The sequence below is a fragment of the Trichophyton verrucosum genome (assembly GCF_000151505.1).
Source record: "Trichophyton verrucosum HKI 0517 chromosome Unknown contig00099_1.f1.exp, whole genome shotgun sequence".
NCBI lineage: Eukaryota > Fungi > Ascomycota > Eurotiomycetes > Onygenales > Arthrodermataceae > Trichophyton > Trichophyton verrucosum.
In genome coordinates, this window is record NW_003315574.1 from 31,200 (window position 1) to 52,831 (window position 21,632).

The 21,632-nt window shown below is 50.3% G+C and overlaps 8 protein-coding genes across 8 annotated transcripts; 4 read left to right on the plus strand and 4 right to left on the minus strand.

Annotated features, from left to right (window-relative positions):
• Nucleotides 1-3,322: 3,322 nt before the first annotated feature.
• On the plus strand, nucleotides 3,323-5,657 carry TRV_01144 (uncharacterized protein; the record flags this gene model as incomplete). Its single annotated transcript, XM_003024635.1, has 3 exons — nucleotides 3,323-4,013; nucleotides 4,140-4,541; nucleotides 4,582-5,657. 3 exons carry the CDS (start codon nucleotides 3,323-3,325, stop codon nucleotides 5,655-5,657), a joined length of 2,169 nt encoding a protein of 722 aa, XP_003024681.1.
• Nucleotides 5,658-6,242: 585 nt separating this feature from the next.
• Nucleotides 6,243-8,434, plus strand: TRV_01145 (uncharacterized protein; the record flags this gene model as incomplete). Its single annotated transcript, XM_003024636.1, has 2 exons — nucleotides 6,243-6,500; nucleotides 6,581-8,434. 2 exons carry the CDS (start codon nucleotides 6,243-6,245, stop codon nucleotides 8,432-8,434), a joined length of 2,112 nt encoding a protein of 703 aa, XP_003024682.1.
• A 1,719-nt stretch (nucleotides 8,435-10,153) lies between these two features.
• Nucleotides 10,154-11,994, minus strand: TRV_01146 (uncharacterized protein; the record flags this gene model as incomplete). The annotated part of the gene is made up of 3 exons (XM_003024637.1): nucleotides 10,154-10,468; nucleotides 10,525-11,598; nucleotides 11,662-11,994. The coding sequence occupies 3 exons, from the start codon at nucleotides 11,992-11,994 to the stop codon at nucleotides 10,154-10,156; spliced, it is 1,722 nt and encodes a 573-aa protein (XP_003024683.1).
• A 157-nt stretch (nucleotides 11,995-12,151) lies between these two features.
• TRV_01147 (uncharacterized protein) lies at nucleotides 12,152-13,331 on the plus strand (the record flags this gene model as incomplete). The annotated part of the gene is made up of 5 exons (XM_003024638.1): nucleotides 12,152-12,201; nucleotides 12,391-12,578; nucleotides 12,608-12,708; nucleotides 12,905-13,033; nucleotides 13,095-13,331. 5 exons carry the CDS (start codon nucleotides 12,152-12,154, stop codon nucleotides 13,329-13,331), a joined length of 705 nt encoding a protein of 234 aa, XP_003024684.1.
• A 211-nt stretch (nucleotides 13,332-13,542) lies between these two features.
• TRV_01148 (uncharacterized protein) lies at nucleotides 13,543-13,963 on the minus strand (the record flags this gene model as incomplete). The annotated part of the gene is made up of 2 exons (XM_003024639.1): nucleotides 13,543-13,848; nucleotides 13,913-13,963. The coding sequence occupies 2 exons, from the start codon at nucleotides 13,961-13,963 to the stop codon at nucleotides 13,543-13,545; spliced, it is 357 nt and encodes a 118-aa protein (XP_003024685.1).
• Nucleotides 13,964-16,912: 2,949 nt separating this feature from the next.
• On the plus strand, nucleotides 16,913-18,768 carry TRV_01149 (uncharacterized protein; the record flags this gene model as incomplete). The annotated part of the gene is made up of 4 exons (XM_003024640.1): nucleotides 16,913-16,972; nucleotides 17,014-17,116; nucleotides 17,193-17,370; nucleotides 17,454-18,768. 4 exons carry the CDS (start codon nucleotides 16,913-16,915, stop codon nucleotides 18,766-18,768), a joined length of 1,656 nt encoding a protein of 551 aa, XP_003024686.1.
• An 80-nt stretch (nucleotides 18,769-18,848) lies between these two features.
• Nucleotides 18,849-19,602, minus strand: TRV_01150 (uncharacterized protein; the record flags this gene model as incomplete). Its single annotated transcript, XM_003024641.1, has 2 exons — nucleotides 18,849-19,143; nucleotides 19,202-19,602. The coding sequence occupies 2 exons, from the start codon at nucleotides 19,600-19,602 to the stop codon at nucleotides 18,849-18,851; spliced, it is 696 nt and encodes a 231-aa protein (XP_003024687.1).
• A 457-nt stretch (nucleotides 19,603-20,059) lies between these two features.
• TRV_01151 (uncharacterized protein) lies at nucleotides 20,060-21,446 on the minus strand (the record flags this gene model as incomplete). Its single annotated transcript, XM_003024642.1, has 2 exons — nucleotides 20,060-21,040; nucleotides 21,213-21,446. 2 exons carry the CDS (start codon nucleotides 21,444-21,446, stop codon nucleotides 20,060-20,062), a joined length of 1,215 nt encoding a protein of 404 aa, XP_003024688.1.
• Nucleotides 21,447-21,632: the final 186 nt, after the last annotated feature.

The window sequence follows — 21,632 nt, forward strand, 5'->3', positions numbered from 1 at the left end:
TAAGATACATGCTAACGTCAGGGATTATTACTGTCCAGCCACACTAACAAGTGCATAGAATGCTTATTCCCTTCAAACAAGGCAGGCTCCCTGTACAGGATCCCATCCCATTCATGGAATGATGGGAGAGACTCAGGAAGCAAAATTGCAACGATATCAGTATTGACTAACGAGGTCGTTAATATGCGGGGCTCCGTTCGCCCGATATTCGGTATATTGAACGAGCATTTCCTTTTCCCGTTTGTGTCCACAGTATGGAGGGCGCGAAGGCAGAGTAGTAGAGAGTTTAGCTCTTGCTCTTGCTTTTGTGCGCACTTGGGCGCTAGCAGTCAGAAGCAGAGCTCAGAGTTTTCTTACCATCAGCACGGAAAATTCCATTTGATTCCGCGGGGAAACACACCTTCGGAATTTGAAGTGGATCGGATCCGTTATTACTTCTTGGTGGCTTTCGGACTGGTGCCGCAAGCTAAAGTGATGTCCCAATTTTTTAGAGTGGGCCTTTCAACCACTTTCAGAGTTTGCTTTGCCGGTTGATATCTGCCTGACCTGCTTGACAAGACCCGTAGCTCGTAATCCCATTTTCAATTTTTATTTTTCTATATAATTTATCTCAAGAAAAGAAGAATAAAAAAAATGAAGTTAACCTTTTTCCTGACAAGTCAAATTTTCCCGGGGTGGAATCGAAGAATACATATTGTCTTTTCCATAATGATATCTAGGGCGTTTTAAGTAACAAAATGAATTCATAATACCCTTCCCTCTTCTACCCTATAATATCCGGTACGTAAGTGTCTCGCTCGCAACTATGTATGTAGTTACGGGGCCTTCAAAGCCTATCCCAAAAATACGCTAACATTTTTACGGATAGCTGAGAGGATAACCATCTCGCCCTGTGGGCACGCATAAGAAGATTTCAATTCTACCGGAGATTCGGTCCCCGTCTGGCCAGACCTTTGAATGGCTCAATATCCCTGCACCCACCCGGATAACCTCAGCCGACATCTGGCAGTTTGTATATCAGCTTACTTCAACTACCCTCGACTGGGTATAATACACAAGAAAATTACATGTGACGGTTGATAGAGCAAGGGCTTGACCTTGTACGAAGTAAGTGGCACATATCATATCTAACGGGAGCAGTTCAATCAAAGCAGGTGGTGGAACAGCGGTATTTATCGAATTTTATGGGATTTTCACGCTGATACATGCTTTGGATGTTTATATTTTTTTGGCACTCTCAGCATGTACCCAACAACACGATGCTATACACGACCCTGAGGTACCAAAACGTCATACATAGAATCTAGTTACGGAAGTATTCAGAGTTCTTTGAAGTGCCACTAGAGATTATTTGCTAACATCTAATTCCCGAGTTACACAATTCTTGGACAATAATCTGCAAATTACTGTCTAACCTTGTTGGCAAACAACCCGTAAGGATAGCCAAATAACCCTTGTTTTTAATGCGAATACATGATACCTTGTGAGAACTATTCCTATATTTGCCTTCCAATGGTTTTAATAAAGCTATCCCAATAACCTGCCTATTTCTAGGTATGATTGCAGAAGTAAACTCTGAGTACTGCAATAGCCTGGAATGGGCTGCCATGACAATAGAATTCATCTACCAACTGAATTTTATAGACAGTAAATTTTAACTGATGACTGATGTTACCCGTACTTCCTACGTTACATCTCGGTGTTCGTGAGGAGTATACAGAAATGTGGCACGTTGAGCTTCAAGGATACCTAGATATATATTGCACAATAGGGCACCGCCTGGATTGTAAATCTCATGTCTCCTGAAAAAAAAAGTTGCTAGGCCCATTGCGAGTAGATCTGCCAACCACAAGTCTATAATGGGAAGGTGACTTTTAGAGGCCTCATGGTATGCCTCAACTTGACCTACGCACTACCTAGAAGCTGACAGTATATAAAAATAAGTTGGCAAATCTCACATGAAGCAAGACTTTATTTCAAGCTCATATAGATAGCTAAATTGACCTGATCTTCTCACGTAGAATTCGAGAAATGGGATAAGGCATACGTACACAAACTGTTTGGGATGCCGCGTATTAGATTGAATATCTAAGGACGTCGTAGTAACTCTTGGCCGGCATAGCTAAGAGAGCAAACCAGAAATATGCCGCATTGATTCATTGTTGATTAATTTCCAGGTACATGTAGGGGGTGGACAATGAAGCGGAACATTCCTCAAAGGAGCAAATATATAGAGCAATAACTCATTTACTTAGCATATAAGGACCAATTATACCTGCATAGAAGTGGCACAAATGTGTAACTAGGCTTTGCGGTGGCTATAGATCTCCTCGGAGGTCGTTCCCGCAAAGATGCATGATAAATAAGAAGTCACGGTATAAATACTCGTTGACATTCCACATATATTCATAGCCACAGCCATAAGAATATATCTTCCTCCGCGAACTCCTCGAAACAACGTGCTCTACCAGTTCCATTACCGCTATGAAGGTCTCACTCTTGTTAACAACAGCTGCTCTCATGCTTGCTTCTGTAACTTCAGCAACGCCGCTACGATGCCTTCCCAGGAATCGTAAGTTATCTACCATACTGATGCAGCCTGGAAAGTAGATAGACTAACAGTCTTATTTTAATCTAACACAGGTTTCTGCTTCGATGACCCCGAGTGCTGCTCCGACCGTTGCGTTGACCGATGGTGTTTATAAATTATTCGTGCAGCAATAGTGATACGGGTATGTTCGCAGCCTTTTGAGCGTAAGTCATCTTTATATGTATATAGGATGAAAATTCATGGTCACTCGGCTAATCAATTGTTTGACTAGCCTTTGCTCTCCTTTAAATAAATAAAGCCAGAAACCAAGAGTAAAGGATATTTATTGCAGTCCTAGGTTTGGATTGGAACTTAGGAAAGAACAGCTCTTGCTATAGTTATAGAAATCTTTAACTCGCTCCATCGTGGAAGAGATGAAAGAGTTGATTGAGATTTGGGCCAAGATAGTTTGATAGATTACCTAATAACAAGACTTGCCAAGCTTTATTTTCCTTCTTTTGAAAAGTGGGGTCAGCAAGTGTTTAACCTGAAAAGGACTAGTGAACACGCATCGTAACGTCAGCAAACCCCATGTCACGGGGTTGTTGCTCACCTTATGGGTATCATCATTGCCATATCATCTTCAACGCGATAAGCGGTCACATCCTACTGCGAGGAGGGGTAACAGCTATACAGATGCAAAGATACTGTTATCCATCCCTCAAGTAACACTCAGACGGGCGTTTCTAACTATGCAAGTATCGTTCGATAGTGCTAGGTCTTATTAGCAAAATGCGCCCTGCAGCCTCCGATTCAGTGCGAGAACGTCCCCGCAAAACCACCACACCGAACATAATCAATGCAACACCATCCAGCGAGCTTCGGAACGCCTCTCCCGCAGCATTCTTTCTATCTCGGGGTAACGTAATGGACGGATCTGACGCCAGTGCTCCAGGTACCCCAAATGAAAGCACTTATGGAGTGCAGAGCTTATCAGATACAATTGATGATGGGATCAGCGGGCCGTTGCCTCCCTTCCACAATGATGTACACGCGACCCCCGAAGGTGATATTGGTAGTTCACCATTATCAGCAACATCCAGAGCTGTCATGCCTAACACACAGGAACACAAGACTGAAGACTCACTAAAACCTCCTCCCTATCCATTGTCAGATATCGGCATTACTCTCTCTGGAACTCCTTCATTTATCGGCTCCCCGGGCGAACCATTTTCTCTGCCAAGTAGCCCGAAATCCTCCTCAACACGGTCACTTAGGAATATTGATGATATGCCTGCAGTGGAAGAGAGCGGCTATGCCGATGGCGAGCCTTATGTAAATGAGGGCCCAGTGGAGTCAACAGAGTTACAGGACAGTACTTCCCAGTTGGTGATGCCTAGTATCAAAATCCCAAGTCGACGCCCCTTTACAGATAGGGGTAAAGCTATGGGACGGCTAAAGATCCTCCTTGCTGGAGCACCGGGTAATTACATACACCCACGCTTCATTCAGGCTCTGTGTCCGATTGCTAATGGCTTTTAAACAGGCTGTGGCAAGACTTCGTTATTGAAATCGTTGGGACAAGTATCTGCAGACATAGTGCATATAGATCCGTTGCCAGATTCGGTTTCTATACCCCCTTCGAGTATGGCAAAGTCTCGCCGGAAGGCGGGTACGAAACCCCGGCGTACCAGGGAGTGCGAACCAATATCTGAGATATATGCTAGCACAAAGCCGTACCCGTCCTGGTGGTCAGACATGGATGATTCTCGTGTCCTCCGGCGAAGAAAGAGTTTGGGTGATGTTATATTGGAGAGGAATCTCTGCTTCGTCGACACATTTGCCGGTTCAAAGAATGCCGATCAACAAACGGAGGTGATAATTCAATATATGAACAAGCAATTCACGCGAGCTGTGTCTGCTGTACGGTCAGTAACTACAGATTTCCAAGGGTTGCTTTGCGGAAATGGCGGTCCCCAGGTAGACGTCATTCTTTATCTGATAACCGAAAGTGAGTTTGAACCGAGAGTTCGGCTATATCTATGGATTAGGAACTAACGTGGAGGCAGAGACTATGACTGCTGATATTCGCAGTATTCAAAAGTTATCGAACTTCACAACGGTGGTTCCATTGATTGCCAAGTGTGACAACTATACTCCTGATGAAGTTCAGGCAATAAAGAAATCTTTTGTCGAGCGGGTGCGAGATGCAGATATGAAACTGTCTTGCTTCGGTCCTTTTGGAGAATCTTTGACCAATCATCATGTGTCGGGCCCGAGTATTCCCTTTATGACATCTTCTGCAACGACTAATGACGATGAAACTATGGATGCGAGTGTCCTTATGAGTCCCGAATACGTACAACCATTGGTCCCGTCAGACTTGGGGTTTGTTCTGGATAAACTCTTTGACAGAGACAACGCCGCGTGGTTCCGATACTCTGCCGCTAAGAAGCTGATAGAAGCCCAGCAACAACCACGTCCCCGCGCGCCATCGAACAACTTTCCACGAGCATCAAGCAACTATGGCGTCTCGTCTCTCAATGACTCGCATCTCTCCCCTTCTTTGCCTTCCACACCAGCATCTGCTTCGCATATGCTTGCCCCGCGAGGTGAGAGGCTCGGACTGTCTGAATATACGCTTGCGCGAATGACAGAACATACTCGGCGCGAGGAACAGTATGCTCAGGCGAGACTGGCAAAATGGGCTGCTGACCTACAGCAAAGCCTACAAAATGAGAGAAGCCGCTACGAGCAGCTGGGTCGTGGAGAAAGAGCTGTATGGCTGACCGAAAAGCTGGGTGAATGCGTGGCTGACGGGACCCTGGTGCCGCTCTCCCAGACACCAGGCTTCCCCGGTTTCGGGAACATCGTAGACAGAGCGAATGAGAAAGGAAATCTTTGCGTGCGCACGCAGGACGGCCGCCGGTTTGAGTATCGAGTTGCAGCAGGCAACATGAACGCGGCCGATCCCCTGGGCCTGCTGAAGCTTGGAGACGACCTCTCACGACGGGGATGGGTGTTGGTTCAGGTGTTGGGCGGTGTTGGCATAGTGGGCGGACTGGCGTTATGGATGGCACAGACCTGGGGTCTCTCTGGTGTAAACGGCTCCGCGGTGCATCACTAGACCGGACTGGATGGGAGCAACGTCGGCGTTCTGGAGTCCTCTCTTTCACCTCACTTCTGCTAGACGCTATGGACTAGTTTATTCACTTTGACCTACGGAGTACCTAGGTATTTATTTATCACATACATGCTAGCATCTTCGCTCACTTTCTTTGCTTCTCTGCGCTTATCGTCACTTATCAGTTGCGGTGAAGTGCAAAACTGCCCGATCGGGACTAGCGCCGCCGTACCTCGTAGAACTGTATGGAAGGTTCGCTTGGACTCTTCCAGCAAGCTTTTGCCCCCCCAGAAGGGAAAAAGTGCAGAGCTTTATAAGGACCTTCGCTTCGTCGACTTCTCAACTTCTTCAACTTCTCACACTCCAACCTCTCCAGCTCCTCCCACGCCTCTCTACGTGCAGTCCGTCGACGGCTGAACAGCTACAGCTCTTTCTAGCTTCCAATTCTTCACAGCTCTCGTTTTATGTAAGTAGGCCTGCGGAGCTCGTCGAGCTGCTGCCTCCCTCCCACTTTGCAGCGAGCCTCACAGCTGACAGCCGTTGGACACAGACCCCCTTCAGTCATTTTCACAGCCACATACCGCAGCCATGTCTGAGACTTTCGAGTTCCAGGCTGAGATTTCCCAGCTGCTCTCCCTCATTATCAACACTGTCTACTCCAACAAGGAGATTTTCCTGCGAGAGATCATCTCCAACGCCTCGGATGCTCTCGACAAGATTCGCTATGAGTCGCTCTCCGACCCCAGCAAGCTGGACTCCAACAAGGACCTCCGCATCGACATCATCCCAGACAAGGAGAACAAGACCTTGACTATCCGTGATACCGGTATCGGTTTCACCAAAGCTGTAAGTATTATTTGACTCGAACTTTGAAGAAATTTTTTTTTTGTTCTTTGCCCCAATTTGCTAACTTAGTTTTTTATTAGGATTTGGTCAACAACCTCGGTACCATTGCTCGCTCTGGTACCAAGCAGTTCATGGAGGCTCTCACTGCCGGTGCTGATATTTCCATGATTGGACAGTTCGGTGTCGGTTTCTATTCTGCTTACCTTGTTGCTGACAAGGTCACCGTTGTCTCTAAGCACAATGATGATGAGCAGTACATCTGGGAGTCCTCTGCCGGTGGTACCTTCACCTTGACCCAGGACACCGAGGGTGAGCCCCTCGGCCGTGGTTCCAAGATCATCCTCCACCTCAAGGATGAGCAGACTGAGTATCTCACTGAGAGCAAGATCAAGGAGGTTGTCAAGAAGCACTCTGAGTTCATCTCCTACCCCATCTACCTCCACGTCTTGAAGGAGACTGAGAAGGAGGTCCCAGATGAGGATGCCGAGGAGGTCACCGAGGTCGAGGAGGGTGATGAGAAGAAGCCCAAGGTCGAGGAAGTTGACGACGAGGAGGAGGACAAGGAAAAGAAGAAGAAGACCAAGACTGTCAAGGAGTCCTCCGTTGAGGAAGAAGAGCTTAACAAGACCAAGCCCATCTGGACTCGCAACCCTGCTGACATCACCCAGGAGGAGTATGCCTCCTTCTACAAGACCCTCTCCAACGACTGGGAGGACCACCTCGCAGTCAAGCATTTCTCCGTCGAGGGTCAGCTCGAGTTCCGTGCTGTGCTCTTCGTTCCAAAGCGCCCACCATTCGATCTCTTCGAGAGCAAGAAGACCAAGAACAACATCAAGCTCTACGTCCGCCGTGTCTTCATCACTGACGATGCCACTGACCTCATCCCAGAGTGGCTCAGCTTCGTCAAGGGTGTTGTCGACTCTGAGGATCTCCCTCTCAACTTGTCTCGTGAGACTCTTCAGCAGAACAAGATCATGAAGGTCATCAAGAAGAACATTGTCAAGAAGACCCTTGAGCTCTTCAACGAGATTGCCGAGGACCGTGAGCAATTCGACAAGTTCTACTCTGCTTTCAGCAAGAACATCAAGCTCGGTATCCACGAGGACTCTCAGAACCGTGCTGCCCTTGCTAAGCTCCTCCGCTTCAACTCCACCAAGTCTGGCGATGAGATCACCTCCCTCACCGACTACGTCACCCGCATGCAGCCACACCAGAAGCAGATGTACTACATCACTGGTGAGTCCATCAAGGCTGTCCAGAAGTCTCCCTTCCTCGACTCTCTCAAGGAGAAGGGCTTCGAGGTTCTCTACCTCGTTGACCCAATTGATGAGTACGCCATGACCCAGCTCAAGGAGTTCGATGGCAAGAAGCTCGTCGACATCACCAAGGACTTCGAGCTCGAGGAGACCGATGAGGAGAAGAGCGCCCGTGAGGCCGAGGAGAAGGAATTCGAAGGTCTCGCCAAGTCCCTCAAGAACGTCCTCGGTGACGCCGTTGAGAAGGTTGTTGTCTCACACAAGCTTGTCGGTGCTCCTTGCGCCATCCGTACCGGCCAGTTCGGTTGGTCCGCCAACATGGAGCGTATCATGAAGGCTCAGGCTCTCCGGGACACCTCTATGAGCTCCTACATGGCCTCCAAGAAGACCTTCGAGATCTCCCCCAAGTCCCCCATCATCAAGGAGCTCAAGAAGAAGGTTGAGGCTGACGGTGAGAATGACCGCAACGTCAAGTCCATCACCCAGCTCCTCTACGAGACCTCTCTCCTCGTCTCTGGATTCACCATTGAGGAGCCAGCTGCTTTCGCCGAGCGCATCCACAAGCTCGTCTCTCTCGGCCTCGATGTCGATGAGGAAGAGACCCCAGAGGAGAAGGCTACTGAGGAGACTCCCGCCGACGAGCCCGCTGCCGCCAGCGCCATGGAGGAAGTCGACTAAACTCATCGCCTCCGCTTGAAATGAAAAAAAAAAAAAAAAAAGAATCAAATAAACGAAATACCAATGCCATGCGACAATACCTCAAGCAAATAAAAAAAATTGCAAAAACTCCCAAAAAAAATCTTATGGAAAAAGGAATGGTGTCATGATTTTCCTATGTCTCTCCTTTTCACTTCCATGTATTTCGATACCACCAACCCAGCAATTACCACGCAGCAATCTCCACCGAAAGAAATAAGAGGAACACAACGCAACAGTATGGTTTACAATGCAGCATGCAAAGCGAGTTTCGACCTCTGTTGTCGTTCAGGGTGTTTTCTCCCCTTCTTAATCTCCTTTTCTCTCTGTCTCCCGTCGTCTTGTTTTAATTTGTGTACTTGATCCTGTTGCTTTTCAGTCATCTCGCATTTCTCTGCTTTACCGTTCCAGGTGGCTTGTTGTTATCGGGAGAAACTTTTAGAAACTTGTATCAAGGACTAAACAAAATTAATACAGAGGCGATTTATATTTCATATTTGTGCATTGAATATCGTAGTTTGTACTTGATAACTAGCTTGGGCGATAGAGGGATATTGCAAGAGTTAATACTTATGCTCGAGGAGCAAAAGCAAAAGACAACGGGCAAACAGAAATAAAGATAGTCAATAAAGTTGATGTACATTAACTATCATCATGCTCTTCAAAGAATTTTTTTTATTTTAAGTCTCCCGTCCTGGGTCGTCATCCATCGTGGTAACTAGTCACTAACCATCATCGCATCGAGCATCGACGTTCTCCAAGCAACCACCCAATCAACCACTTCTAAAGCCATTGCCCTTCGTTCCCAACTTTCAATCTATCAGTCAGTCATAATCATCGTACGTACTTGATAGGAAAGACGCATGTTGTAACAGGGAATGCAAAAACAAAAGTAGAAAAGCGAACAAGAAGCGGGTGAGGAATTTCGTGTGTGGTAGATACGCGCTCGGCCACGAGAGCGAGGAAACCAGTAGGGGAAAGTAAAAGGGATACAGGATAATGCATACGGTTTTGAACGGTGAAAGGTGGGCGGAGGAGGGTGGAAAAAGACATTTGCAATGGGAAGGTAGTTGAAGATGAAGAACCGCTCTCAGAATCAAAGTAGTGAAAATGCAGGGTGAAGAATGGAAGGGGTACGATGGATGAGGATATTAGGATGGCATAGAAGGTGAAGCGGGGAAATGACATGGGCAGATAGTGACCTAGAAGACCGGGGATGGGTATGAGAATGGGGCAAGGGGATGGGAATTGTAATGCTAAAAAAAGACGAAACTTGCAGGCTCAATGATGGCAAATGAAGCAAGAGTTAATACAAATGTCAGAAAAAAGGGAGAACAAAACAGAATGAAAACGCTTTTCCAACCGACAGGAGAGAGAAATGACCGGGTAAGAAAGGAGGCGCAGAACAAGCAAGCAGAAGGGGTAATGAGAAAATTGTACATCAAAGGTGAAGACGGGAGAAGGCATAGAGACCAGGAATTGTAAGAGGTGAGAGAAGGTCCTGGAGCCAGGAAGAAGTGGTATCCATCGAGCCCTTTTTTTTGGTGAAGAAAAAGGTAGATAGGGCCCATGAAGCGATGAAGTAGTGAAGTAGTTGTTAATTTTTCTTTTTATGGGGGGGAAAGGGGTTCTTGACGTGTCGGCATAAGCATTAGCGTCAGGGTTTAACATCAGGTCATGCTGGTATCAGAATTGGAGAATTCAAATTGCCTGTGGTTGACCGCGGCCCTTGAGGGTGACATTGCCGCTTCCGGAGGCGCTGCCACCGCGGCTGTTACGGGCAGGGTTGTTGTAACGGCCGTCCTTCTGGAAACCACCACGGCCCTGTCCACCGGCGCGGTCACCACGGCCACGTCCAGCACCGCCACGTCCAGAGAAACCACCGTTGCCGCCATAAGCGTTGGCGCGAGGGCGGCGCTCTTCAACAGTGATCTGTTCGGTACCAATAGTGTGAGGGTTAGCGGCAACGGCAGCCTTGTAGGCAGCAGTGTCGCTGAATTCGACAAAGGCGCAGTTCTGGACATAGGTTAGCAAGACAAGTAAACTACAGATAGTAGGGTAATATAACATACGCGTTGACGGTTGACATCAAAGTACTTCAGTTTACCGAAACGGGAGAGAGTCTGGCGGAGGAGACTAGCATCGACTTTCTCATTGACATTCTTGACGTAGCCGAGAACACCTTCAGTCTGAGAAGGAGTGTGCTGGCGTGGCTGTCTTCTGCCATGTTCGGCACCAGCGGTCTGCCATTCGGACTGAGCTGGAGGCTGGTTCTCGTTTCCAGCGTCAGAGACAGTAGGAGTAGATTGCTGGGTCTTTGTGGGGGCAGAAGTTGGAGCAGCTGGAGCCGGAGCGGAAGCCGATGCAGTGGCAGGAACAGGGGCAGAGGGAGCGGGTGCGGGTGCAGCAGCTGGGACAACTGGAACGGCGGGAGTAGGAGTGGTGCCAGCACGGTTTCCGGCAACGGAGGCCCAGCTCATGGGCTTAGCTGGAACAGCAGCAACAGGTTTCTTCTCAGGAGCGGAAGCGGGAGCGGGAGTAGGGGCCTTTGGAGTGACGTCTGCTGGGGAAGGGTCTGGGCCCTTTGGCTTCTCAGGCTGGATGGCATCAGCGGAGACAGGGAGAACGGCAGCGGGAGCTGGCTGCTCCTCAGCAGCCTCTTCCTTTGGTGCTTCTTCAGTGGTAGAAGCCTCAGGCTTCTGCTCCTCAGCCGCTTCGGCTTTGACCTCACCGTTGACGGCTTCCTTCTCGAGCTTCTCGTCAACCTCATGGGCAGCGGCTTCGGTATCGGCCTGGCGATCAATAGCTGCCTCGGGAGCGGGAGCGGGGGCCGCAGCGGTATCAACAGCGGCAGCCTGAGGCTCGTCAACGGCTGGAGCCTCCTCGACAGCGGCGGGGCCGTCCTCGGGAGCGAGTTCTTCATCCTCGTCATTCAAGTAGCGGATGATGTCGTTCAAGACGTAGTAGCCGTTTTGCTGCTCGGCGAGAACGAAGGTCTGGACGAACTTGCGAGGAGGTCCTTGGTTGTTGGACATCTCGCCAATAACAACGACTAGGATGTTATCAAAGGAAGCCTGGGAGTCCACGTTCAGGACACGGACCTTGCAGTTGTTGTAGTCCAGGCCTTCAATGCACTCTTTAATTGACTACGATGTGATGTTAGCTATTATATATATAGACATTTATGGTGGAGAGGGTGGACGGCATACTCGCTGGCCAATGGCAACGTTAACCTTCTCAGCTTCGACGCCCGAGACGAACTGGGACTTGCGCGAGTAGAAGAGATGCAGCTTTTCGGGTGTGCGGCTCAGGGTGGTGTAGTACTGCTCGACGAAGAACCAGCCGACCTCGTCCTTGGGGATATCATTCTTGGAGTCGTGGGAGGCGGCGGGAGCTTGTGTGGAGGTGCCCGCGTGCTGCTGGGGCGCGTACTGTGCGTTGGAGGCGTTTGCAGCCTGGTGCGAGGCGGCATAGGGGTCTACCTGGTACGGGTGGTGGCCGTGGTAGGTGCCGTTGGCGGCAGGGACGGTCTCGGTAGCCATGCTGGTGGTGGTTGAGTGTTGGCTGTGTTGGCTGGCAAACGCGGTAGGCGGTCCGGAGCAGTCAGAGAGGCGTGAGGATGGAGGAGAGATATCAGAGTCCGGATGCTGGCGCCGTGAATATCTTCTATCAAGAGTCAGTCTTCTTCTTCTTCTTTTGATGCTTCTTTTTATGCTTCTTCTTGTCTGCTGTCTGCTGCTATCTGTTGAGTGTGTGTCTGAGTGTGTCTGTCTTCGCTTGTGACAAACAACAGCAGCAGGAAGAAAAAGAGAGCAAACTGACCAGGAACAAGCAGCCAGAGAGATTCTAAGCTGGAGACACAGCTGGATACCGCACGTATCGAGGCAGCAGCAGCAGCAGGATAATTAGCAGGAGTAGTTATCTGGATAGGAGGGAAGACAGCTGGAAGAGCTTTTGCGAGCTGCAGGAAGAACCGCCTGGAACAAAGACAAGAAGAGTGAAGAGGGCAAGAAAAAAGGACGGCGGTTGCAGGCTGGCCGTGAGTGGAAGAAGCGAAGAAGAGAAGCAAAGAGGAAGAAGAAGAGAAAGGAAGAAGAGAACGGGAGAAGAAGAGAAGCTGAAGGTGGTGAGCTTTTGATGTTGTGAAGTGTGAAGTTGTTGTTGTTGTTCTTTTTTTTTTTTTTTTTCTGTGGTTGTTACTTTTTTTTTTGTCAAGTCAGAAAAAAGGCGAAAAAAAAAAGGAAAAAAAAAAAAAGGTACGTGGCGCTTGTTTTTTTTGACTCTCCGCGCTAAAAGTCATATCAAGTAGAAGACGACGACGAAGATAGTCGATGAAGATGGACGATGAAGAAGATACAGAATGGTTGATAGAGCTATGTTACAGAGATCGCGATGCCGATAGTCGGCTGCAGAAGTATCGGTTCCTGTGCCTCGCTTGTGCTGCGGTGACAGCCTCTTGTCCTACTGCCAGGCTACTTTTATTTTTTTGATAAGAGGCGACAGCGAGGCGGAAGAAAGGAAGCAATCAAAAAGGAGGAGCGTAGAGAGGGTAGACAAGGTATCTCTGGAATTTCATTCATGGTATGTGGACATCATCTACAGTTGACATGGATATTAGACTGCTTCGTACACAAAAGGATAGAACTGGACAGATGACAAGAAACGAGGAAAAGCAGGACCAAGAAGAGAGCATAGCCGAGGGGAGGGAAAAACAGCAGCAACAGAGAGGGAGGAGGGTTTGTTGGACGTATCGACTGCCTCGTTGTATCGTCGTCTCGTAAAGAAAGAAAAAAAAGAGGAAGAAGAAGAGCAGGAGAGAAGGATGGCGGTCGACGGGCGTGGAGGGAGATGGCACCACGTAGGTAGAGGGAAGTATTAGGAAAAAAGATAAGCCAGTACGGTGTTGTAGATAGACGTCGAAGCGGTCGATAGGCTCGGAGCCGTGGGTTTGTTTGTGGTATGGCGAAATATGGAGATTAATGCGAGAGAAAAACAGAGGTATCAGTGGATAAGGCTGAGGCCGGTACGCGAACGTAGGTACTCTGTAGTTATCGTGGTATTATGCTGAAGGGCGGAAGACCATCCAGGATCTAAGAGGCCGACTTGATCATGTTCTTCTCGTCCAGAACGACGGGCTTGCGCATGACGGCATCCTGGCTCGACATCCTCCTGCCGAGGGCTCGCTCGACCTTTGCGCCCAACGCCAGCTTGCTGAGGCTCTCTGACTTTTCCGGGGTGGGCACGAAGCGCTGCTGGCTGAGTCGCTTGTTCTCGAGACGTGCGAGGCCGGCGCTGAGCTCCTTGATCTCGGCCATGCGGCTGTCACCGGTCATCGTGCTGCTCGTCGTCTGGTTGCTGATGGTAGAGTATCGTTTCGAGTTACGCTGCGAGGCCAGCTAGCGAGAACCGCCCGTTAGACAGACGACAGGCAAGAAGAGGATGACAAAAACAGAAACTTACCGAGGGAGCCATGATGGGGCGTTGGGAGTCGAGAGACCGTCTCAACATCATCTTAGGACAAGAAGAGGGAGAGGCAGGTACACGAACGATGAAAAGAGGAGGGATGTGCCTGATCTTATGGTGTTTCTAGCCACAACCACGCTACGAAAACTGGAGAACAAAAAGGCAGGGAAGCTGGGCCGTCGTTGTCCTTCGTTGCCTGCTTCTTCGCCCGTCTTTTGCTGGCTCGGGTTTTCGTTTGTTTTTCTGCTTCTTCTTCTTCGTCTTCTTCTATCCGTCGAGGTGCCCCCGAACCAAAATAAGAGTGGATGAAGGGGGGGGGGGGGGGAAGGGGGATATTATTTTTGAGCCGGCAGGAGAACTGTCGATCGTGCGACGAGACAGCGAGATCCAGCGGGCAACTGTAGCAGCAGCAGCGTATTTTCCGGAGCGGATCTTATTTCTTTTCGGTCCCTTTCTTTTTTTTGGTTTGTGGTTTGTGGTTTTTCTGTGTCTGATGTGAAACTTGGTCTGCTCGTTTTAAATAGTTAATGTCAGAGCCCTGGCCTGGAGATGAAATCGAGGCTAACAGACAGGCAGCAGCAGAAGAAGCAACGAGAAAGGGGAAGACAAAAAAGACCAGCCGACAGGGCAGCCGTGAGAATGGGAGGGGGGAAAAAGGGAGCGAATGCCGCGCAGGACAGCAGGCCAGGGGGAGGGAAGGTGTCTGCAGGCAAGAGACAAGCATATAAGCATGAACTGGGGGGCCTGCTAGGAAGAAATATGCGACTTACGTCCGACTAGGGGGGGAGGGAGTGTTGGTTGGTGATGGACAAGGCGAGCGTCACACCAGCAGCAGCACAGGAGAGAGAAGAAGGCCTCCTAAAAACAGCTGATCGATGCAAGACAGTCTCCTCTTCCTTCGGCAGCCTTGAAGAAGAACTGGGACTTTTATTTAGTTCGACTGACTGACTCACACTCTGGCTAGCTAGAGTAGTAGTTAGTCTCAGGTAGTTATAGTTAGTTCGACCGCGTGGGAATCGAGGACACTTATGGAGTATAAGAGGAAAAAGAGACGAAGAGAGGCTCCATACGCCGTCCGCTCGTATACCGATCTCACCAACAAAGCAACAAAGCCGTCGTCGCTTTTTGCCTTCCCCCCTCCCCGGCGGCCAGCGCCCGTCTTCTCTGCGTTTCTTTCACTCTTTCTGGCCGTCGCTGCCACTCGCTGGCCGTTCTCCTTGCTTCCTCCGCCAAACCCAACACGACCAGCCGCCCACGCAGATTGGTTCGTCACATCAGCCCAGGCCGGACCCTTGTCAGAAACGTGGACGAGGAAAAGCCGGCCCTTGCGAAGGAGGAGGGGGAGAAAAAGGAATAACTGGGTCTTTTTTTAGTTTAGGCTGGCGCTGCTGCTGGGTGGGCGGAGCGTCTGCATGGCTGTTAGTCGGTTTAAGCCTGTGAGCGGGCGCTGCGAGCTAATAATATGAGAGTATAATACTTATATACGGGTCGATATCCGTGTCTCCTCCCATGGTGCAAACGGAGGACAAGACCAGAAAGGGGAAAGGGATGGGCGGGTCGCAGGCTTCTCCAGCAAAGGGGTTGCCATGCGGTGGCGATAACGGTGGGCCCTCGCTCGGTACCTCCTCTACATATCACGCACTTTGTACTCTCTCTCGGTGCTCGGTATTATGATTATTGTTATTATTATTATAGATCGTCATCATCATCAGCTCGATATCGGGCCTGATATTCGATTATGCGGCGGTGGTGTTATTAACTAATTCTGATTGGTCAGTAAAAGAAAAGCCCTGCCATCTGGCCAATCAAAAATCGCCAAAATCAGACCCATGCAAAGGAGAGGCCTTTCCTTTCTATACTTACTTACACAGCAGCAGCAGCCCAAGCAGACGCCGTCTTGCCGTTTTGTCTTCTTCTCACAGTCAACGATGGCTTCGTTAGCTCTGCTGCCGCTGTACGGAGTAGTTATCAACGTTTACCTGCCTGTCGTAACTGACATTGCAACATTTGTCAGTCGAAACGGCGTCAGACAGCGTGCTACCAAGCACATTGGAGAGCTTCAGAGTCCGGCCCATGAACACCAGTCCCACTGGGAGTTTGTCTCTCTCGCCTGAAGCATCTTAATTGTCGATCCATCCCCCGCTTCAAACGCCTGAGAGCAGAGTAAGAAGGAGGTAAAACACGCCTCAAAACGAGTGCTCAAGGAATTGAGGCTGGTAATCCCCCCGCCATGATTGGACAATGCCGCTGCTTCAAGAGGTCGATAACACGGCCAGGCGCTGCTCCAGTGTGACATGGCGTTGCAGGATTTAATTCTACCCCAGAACAGCGAGCAGAGCGCCCTTCTGTTTGTGATCTGTGATTCGATGTGCGATGATCTCTCTCCTGGCCCCGAATCTACCTGAAACCGAGCAATACGAGTGCAATGCACTCCCGGCTGATGCGGCCGTACGCATTCGGTATCTCGAAAGAGAGTTCCCTGTGCTTTGCATGTCAGCTATATGTCTATCATCTCGATGCACTTCCACTGCATGCCATCTCCCGCCTTCTGTAAGGGAGCTGATTCTGTACCTGTCTCTCTCTCTCCTAACATCGCCAAGCGGAAACTAGCTAGCATCGAAATGGCCGGGCTCTTGGGCTCTCCAGGGCCCTGTAGTAACAATCATACGACTTGCGGTGGTAAAAGTTAGCTTTGTGGGGTGTATTTTGGTCATTGGTATATCAAATTCTTCAGTTGCATCTTATAGTTACTCCCTATTTTCTTTTCTTGTGATTTTATCTTATTTTTATTTTTTGGTTTTTGGTTTTTGGTTTTGATATGCGGGAGTTGGAGGTTTGGTTTTTGCCTATTCGGGAAAAAGTGACGTAGTTTTTAAGCGAGCTCCGTCTTCTTTCTTCTTCTTCTTCTTGTCTCTCAACGTTTCAACATCGGACGACAGACGAAACCGCACATCCCAAGGACAGAATAAAAGGCGTCGCAGCCGGGTGTGAACAACCATGCCAAAGCCGAAGACGCTGCTGAAAGAGACCAAGGCGAAGAAGAAACGAAAACAGGTGGTGTGTTGCAGACAATTTCCCCCCGCCCGCCATGCAGGCAGGCTAGCTATCAAAACCTCATGGAAGCCACCAAGCTAATAGCTCGCAATCGCGCGGATCAATCGGACTTGCAGGCACCAGAGTCGGCAGATGAATTTCTCGCTGGTCAGTAAAGGAGCAAGGGATACGCTTAGATCTACAGGCACCCGTCAATAGTTCCACCGGATGAGAGGGTGAACAGGACAGAATTTGCTGACTGCCGTATTTGCCGAAACAGAGGGAGTCGACCTCGAAGAAGCGGGAGAGAAATGGCGGGCCGGAGACCCGGTCAAGTCGATGCGCTTCTTCATGAGGGCCATCGAGATGTATGAAACCGGGTTACGCCGGTACCCTGCTTCGTTCGACCTGGCCTACAACAAGTATGTATATATACGGAGTACCGTTTACGTTTATGGTGTTCGAAAAGCAGATGCTGATATTGACGTCTTTTGTCTACACGCAGAGCACGAGTGCAGTATGAAATTACCCAGCATCCTAAACTGGTCACTCAGCTACCGGGGCCGATCATTGACATCCTTCGAATCGCACTCGACTCCCACCGAGAAGCCCTACAAAAGGATCAAGACAATGCAGACATACTATTTAACACTGCACAGGTACTAACCAGTGTAGCTGAAGCACTCACTGAAGGCAAACACGCAGACGAAGAACAGACGGAAGAGGCGTTGAAATGTCTAACAGAAGCTTTGGAGCTGTTTCAGCGGTGTCTCGTTTTACAGGAGTTGCGATTCACAGAGTACGAACAGCAGCTGCAGATGGTGCAGGATCATCAAACTCAACATAATAAGCAGGATGAGCAGCAGCAGCACCAACAACAACAAAAACAACAGACACAGGGAGGCGTAGGTGAATCCAGGACGGGCTCGACGGAAGCAGAGGAGTGGGCTGCTGTGGTTGAACCCGTAACAAAGAATACACTTATTGACACTGCGATTGCGCAGCTGGAAGCACTAGCAACGCTGTGTGGACTGCTGTCGTCCGACCACGGAAGTACCTTGGTCTGGGTAGAAGAGTATTCGTCCGACCTCCTGCGAGAGAAGATTGCCGCATACGTCGAAGGTACAGACAGGGCGAATGAAGTAGCCATGGTCAGGGCAAAGTTCCTCTCCATCCTGCTTGAAGTCAATTATCGAAGCGGCCGCATCGATCTAGATACATACAAGCAAGAACTTGATTCCGCATGGAGCAACAATGTGGATGTCTCGCATGATCCTGCTGGCCTTTCCAACCAGGCCGAAGCCCTGATAGGGTTCAGCTCAGCCATTGCTGATGCCTACCCTGCTATCGACGTCGAAGGGTTTCCACGGTCTTTAGATCTGCGATGGCAGGCCCTGGGGGTCGCCTTGAGTCGGCTAGCCGCTGCGTCAAAGCTTGCTGGGCCAGATAACCTGGCAAAGATACATATCGCTCGGGGTGACGCGGAAATGCATCGGTGGAGGCTAGGCCAGGTTCCATTCTGTTATGCACCGGCCGTGGACAACGCGGCGACGCTGCTCAAGAATGCCGAAACCTATTATCGCGGGGGAGCAGCCACTGCCAGAAGAGACGGCTGGCCGGAAGCAGAGCGCGAAGGCACAGTAAAAGAAGCTCTGGCAAAGGGGCTGGCTGGCGACTCAAGCCAGATGGGGAGTTTAGCCATAGACTCGAAGGGGTATATGATGCGAGTAGCTGACGACATGGCCGAGGACGGCCACATACCGCCCGAGGACCTGAGTAGGCTAATGGCAGTGTTGGATCCCAACGAGCTATTATTTTAATCCGCATCCAACCAGCAATTTTTTTTGAAAAAAAAAATATTCGATCCATAGAGCCGCGGAACAACATATAAACGAACATTTCACGAAGGTTGCGAAGACCGTATCTCTTCGTCCATTTGCTCTGCTTCTTTTCGTAGGGTGTTGTCTTCATCGAATTCGTCCATCGACTTTACCGCGCCTTGTATATCTCCGACGACGGCCTCAAGGCTAGCGAGAAGCTGCTGGATCTCTTGTCTTTGAGACTCTATCCTCGATGCAAGCTCAGTATTCTTTTTCTGCACTTCTTCCGTCTGAGTTTCGAGAGATGACTGCGCTTTTGCAAGAATCGGTGCTAGATGCGCCTGGTATAGCTCTTTCGCCGTCAAAGTATGCGCCCTGTCTAAAGTCAGTACCAGCAAGTATATATATAAAGACAGTCAATAGTTCTACATACGGCGCGCTGTTGGCCCCTTCGCCGTTCTCTCTGCGCAACTTGGCCTCTCCCACAAGCCTGTCCAGCTCGTTCAATCTCCTAACCACCCCTCTCTCATGCAGGATGTCATCAAACTCGGCCCTCGCGCTCTCCTCCAGCTTCGCGTTCAGCTGTCTCCACACCGACTCCAGACTGCGCGGAACATGCTTTGCAGGCGTCGGAAAGCAAGCAGAGAAGTTGGCATAGGAGTTTGTGCGGATGGTGTGTAGCAGCGCCTGGGAGAAGACCTGCTGCAGTCGCGAGGCGCGTGGGCCAGGGGTCAGCGGGACGGGTGCGGCGGGTGGCGGCGAGGGCGACGGTTCCTGGGGCTCGTTCTGTTTGGCGGCACTTGTAGGCTCCGAATTGGACGTTGACGCTGCCATTGCTCGTAGCAGTTTGAGGATTTGGTTGTTTGTTGGTTGTTTTTGGTTGTTTTTGAAGATCGAAAAATGCCAAAAGTAGGTTGGGCAATTTCGAACGCGCAGTCACGTGCATATATAGATTGCCGACGAGGAGGAAAGAAAGTAGCTGAAAAGGGACGGCGGAGTGGATAGATTGAGTCCATAGATAGAGATGGTTTTGGGTAGGAGAATTCGGTGTATTATTCCATTGTTGGCTATCTAGAAGAGACAGGGACCCGAAGATAGGTGATTTCGTTAAAGACGCCTCCTGAGCATGGACTTGAAGGAGACATTACTTTCATAGACATTCAACGTCAGGGCAGGAAAAGCACATAAACTCATGAATTAGGAATAGAAAATCAAATTGTTTATCCCAAAGAGCAAGATCAAGAACGCCGGCGCTGCAGGGGGAAAAAAAGAGAGAGTGGAAAGTATTGCGTTAGTAGTTTTGAGAGACGATGCCGGGGGCAGGGTATCCGGCTGCCATCTGAGCCTGCTGCTGAGCCTGCTGCTGGGCTTGCTGCGGGTGCGGATGCTGGTGCTGTTGCTGGTGCTGGTGGCTGTGGAGGGCCTGATGCTGAGCCTGCTGAGCCTGCAGCTGGTTCAAGTCGTTGAACCAAGGATGTCGAAGGGCCTCTGCGGCACTGATACGCATCTCGGGCCGTAGCTGGAGCATCCTGCTCAGCAGATCCAGGCCCAGCTGGTCGATCTGAGGCAGAATCAGACGCAGGTCCTGCGTGGCGTAGACGTGGAAGTTGGGCTTGTACTCGGGAAACTGCGAGATTCCGGGCCAGGACCGTTCAGACGGGGTGCCCATCAGCCTGAAGATCTTCTGCAGCTGGTCCTCGTTGGTGGTGCCGGGGAACAGAGGGCGTCCCGTGTACATCTCGGCCATGATGCAGCCGGCGGACCAGATGTCGATGCTGGTGTTGTAGGTCCTGCTGCCGAGGAGGACGTCCGGCGCCCGGTACCAGAGGGTGACGACCTCGTTGGAGAAGGTGTTGACGGGGATGCCAAAGGCTCTGGCGAGGCCGAAATCAGCGAGCTTGAGCTGTCCCTTGTTGTTGATCAGGAGGTTCTGGGGCTTGAGGTCCCGGTGCAGGACTCGGTTGTCGTGGCAGAAGGCGATGCCGCGCATGAGCTGGTGCATGAAGGACTTGATGGTGACGTAGTCGAGCTGGCCGCGGTCTCCTCGGACGTCCATGTACTTCTTCAGGTCCTTGTCCATGTACTCGAAGACGAGCATCAGCTTGTTCTCGGTGTGGATGACGTCGTGCAGGCCGACGATGTTCTCGTGCTTGAGCTCCTTCATGAGCGAGATCTCCCTGATGGCGGTCGAAGGGGTGCCTTCTTCCGAGTCCAGGTGTATCTCCTTGAGCGCAACCATCTCGCCTGTCTGTCTGTTCCGTCCTTTGAATACCTGGTCTGGTCAGCCGTGGTCGTCCGTCTAGTTTTGATATCATTGGTAGCAAGGCCCAACCATAGGGCCCAAGGCCAACATACTGTAGCATAGGTTCCCTCTCCTAGCTAGACGGCCAGTTAGCGATTATTACTTTTATTTATCCGTCAAGCTGCTGCCGGCGGCTACTCACCTTCTCGAGCTGCTGGAACGAGCTGGGCTGGTGCCGCTTGTCCATGGCGGCGCGGGCTGCTGAGGGGCGGGCGGAAGAGGCTGCCTGGCGGAGATCGAGAAACGGGCGGCGGCGGAAGAAAGTCGCAGGAGAGACGAGAGACGAGGCGATGCTGAGGTACAGGATGCTGCTGTCGCTTGCAGAGCGGTCGTGACGCTGGGAATTGGTCGGCTTCGAGGTGTCGTCCGCGGCCATGCCCAGAGCTGGATGGAAATCTTGAGGTTTAAATATTCAACTATTTAGTTAACTTAGTGACTTGCGGGAAGTTTTGAAACGCCGCGACAAGGGGGGCAGGATGGTATTTTTAGCCACCTCGAAGCGCCCGCCAGTCCGCGAGCGAGTCAGTGGCCTGTTCAGATGCAGGAGAGGATCTACTCGGGC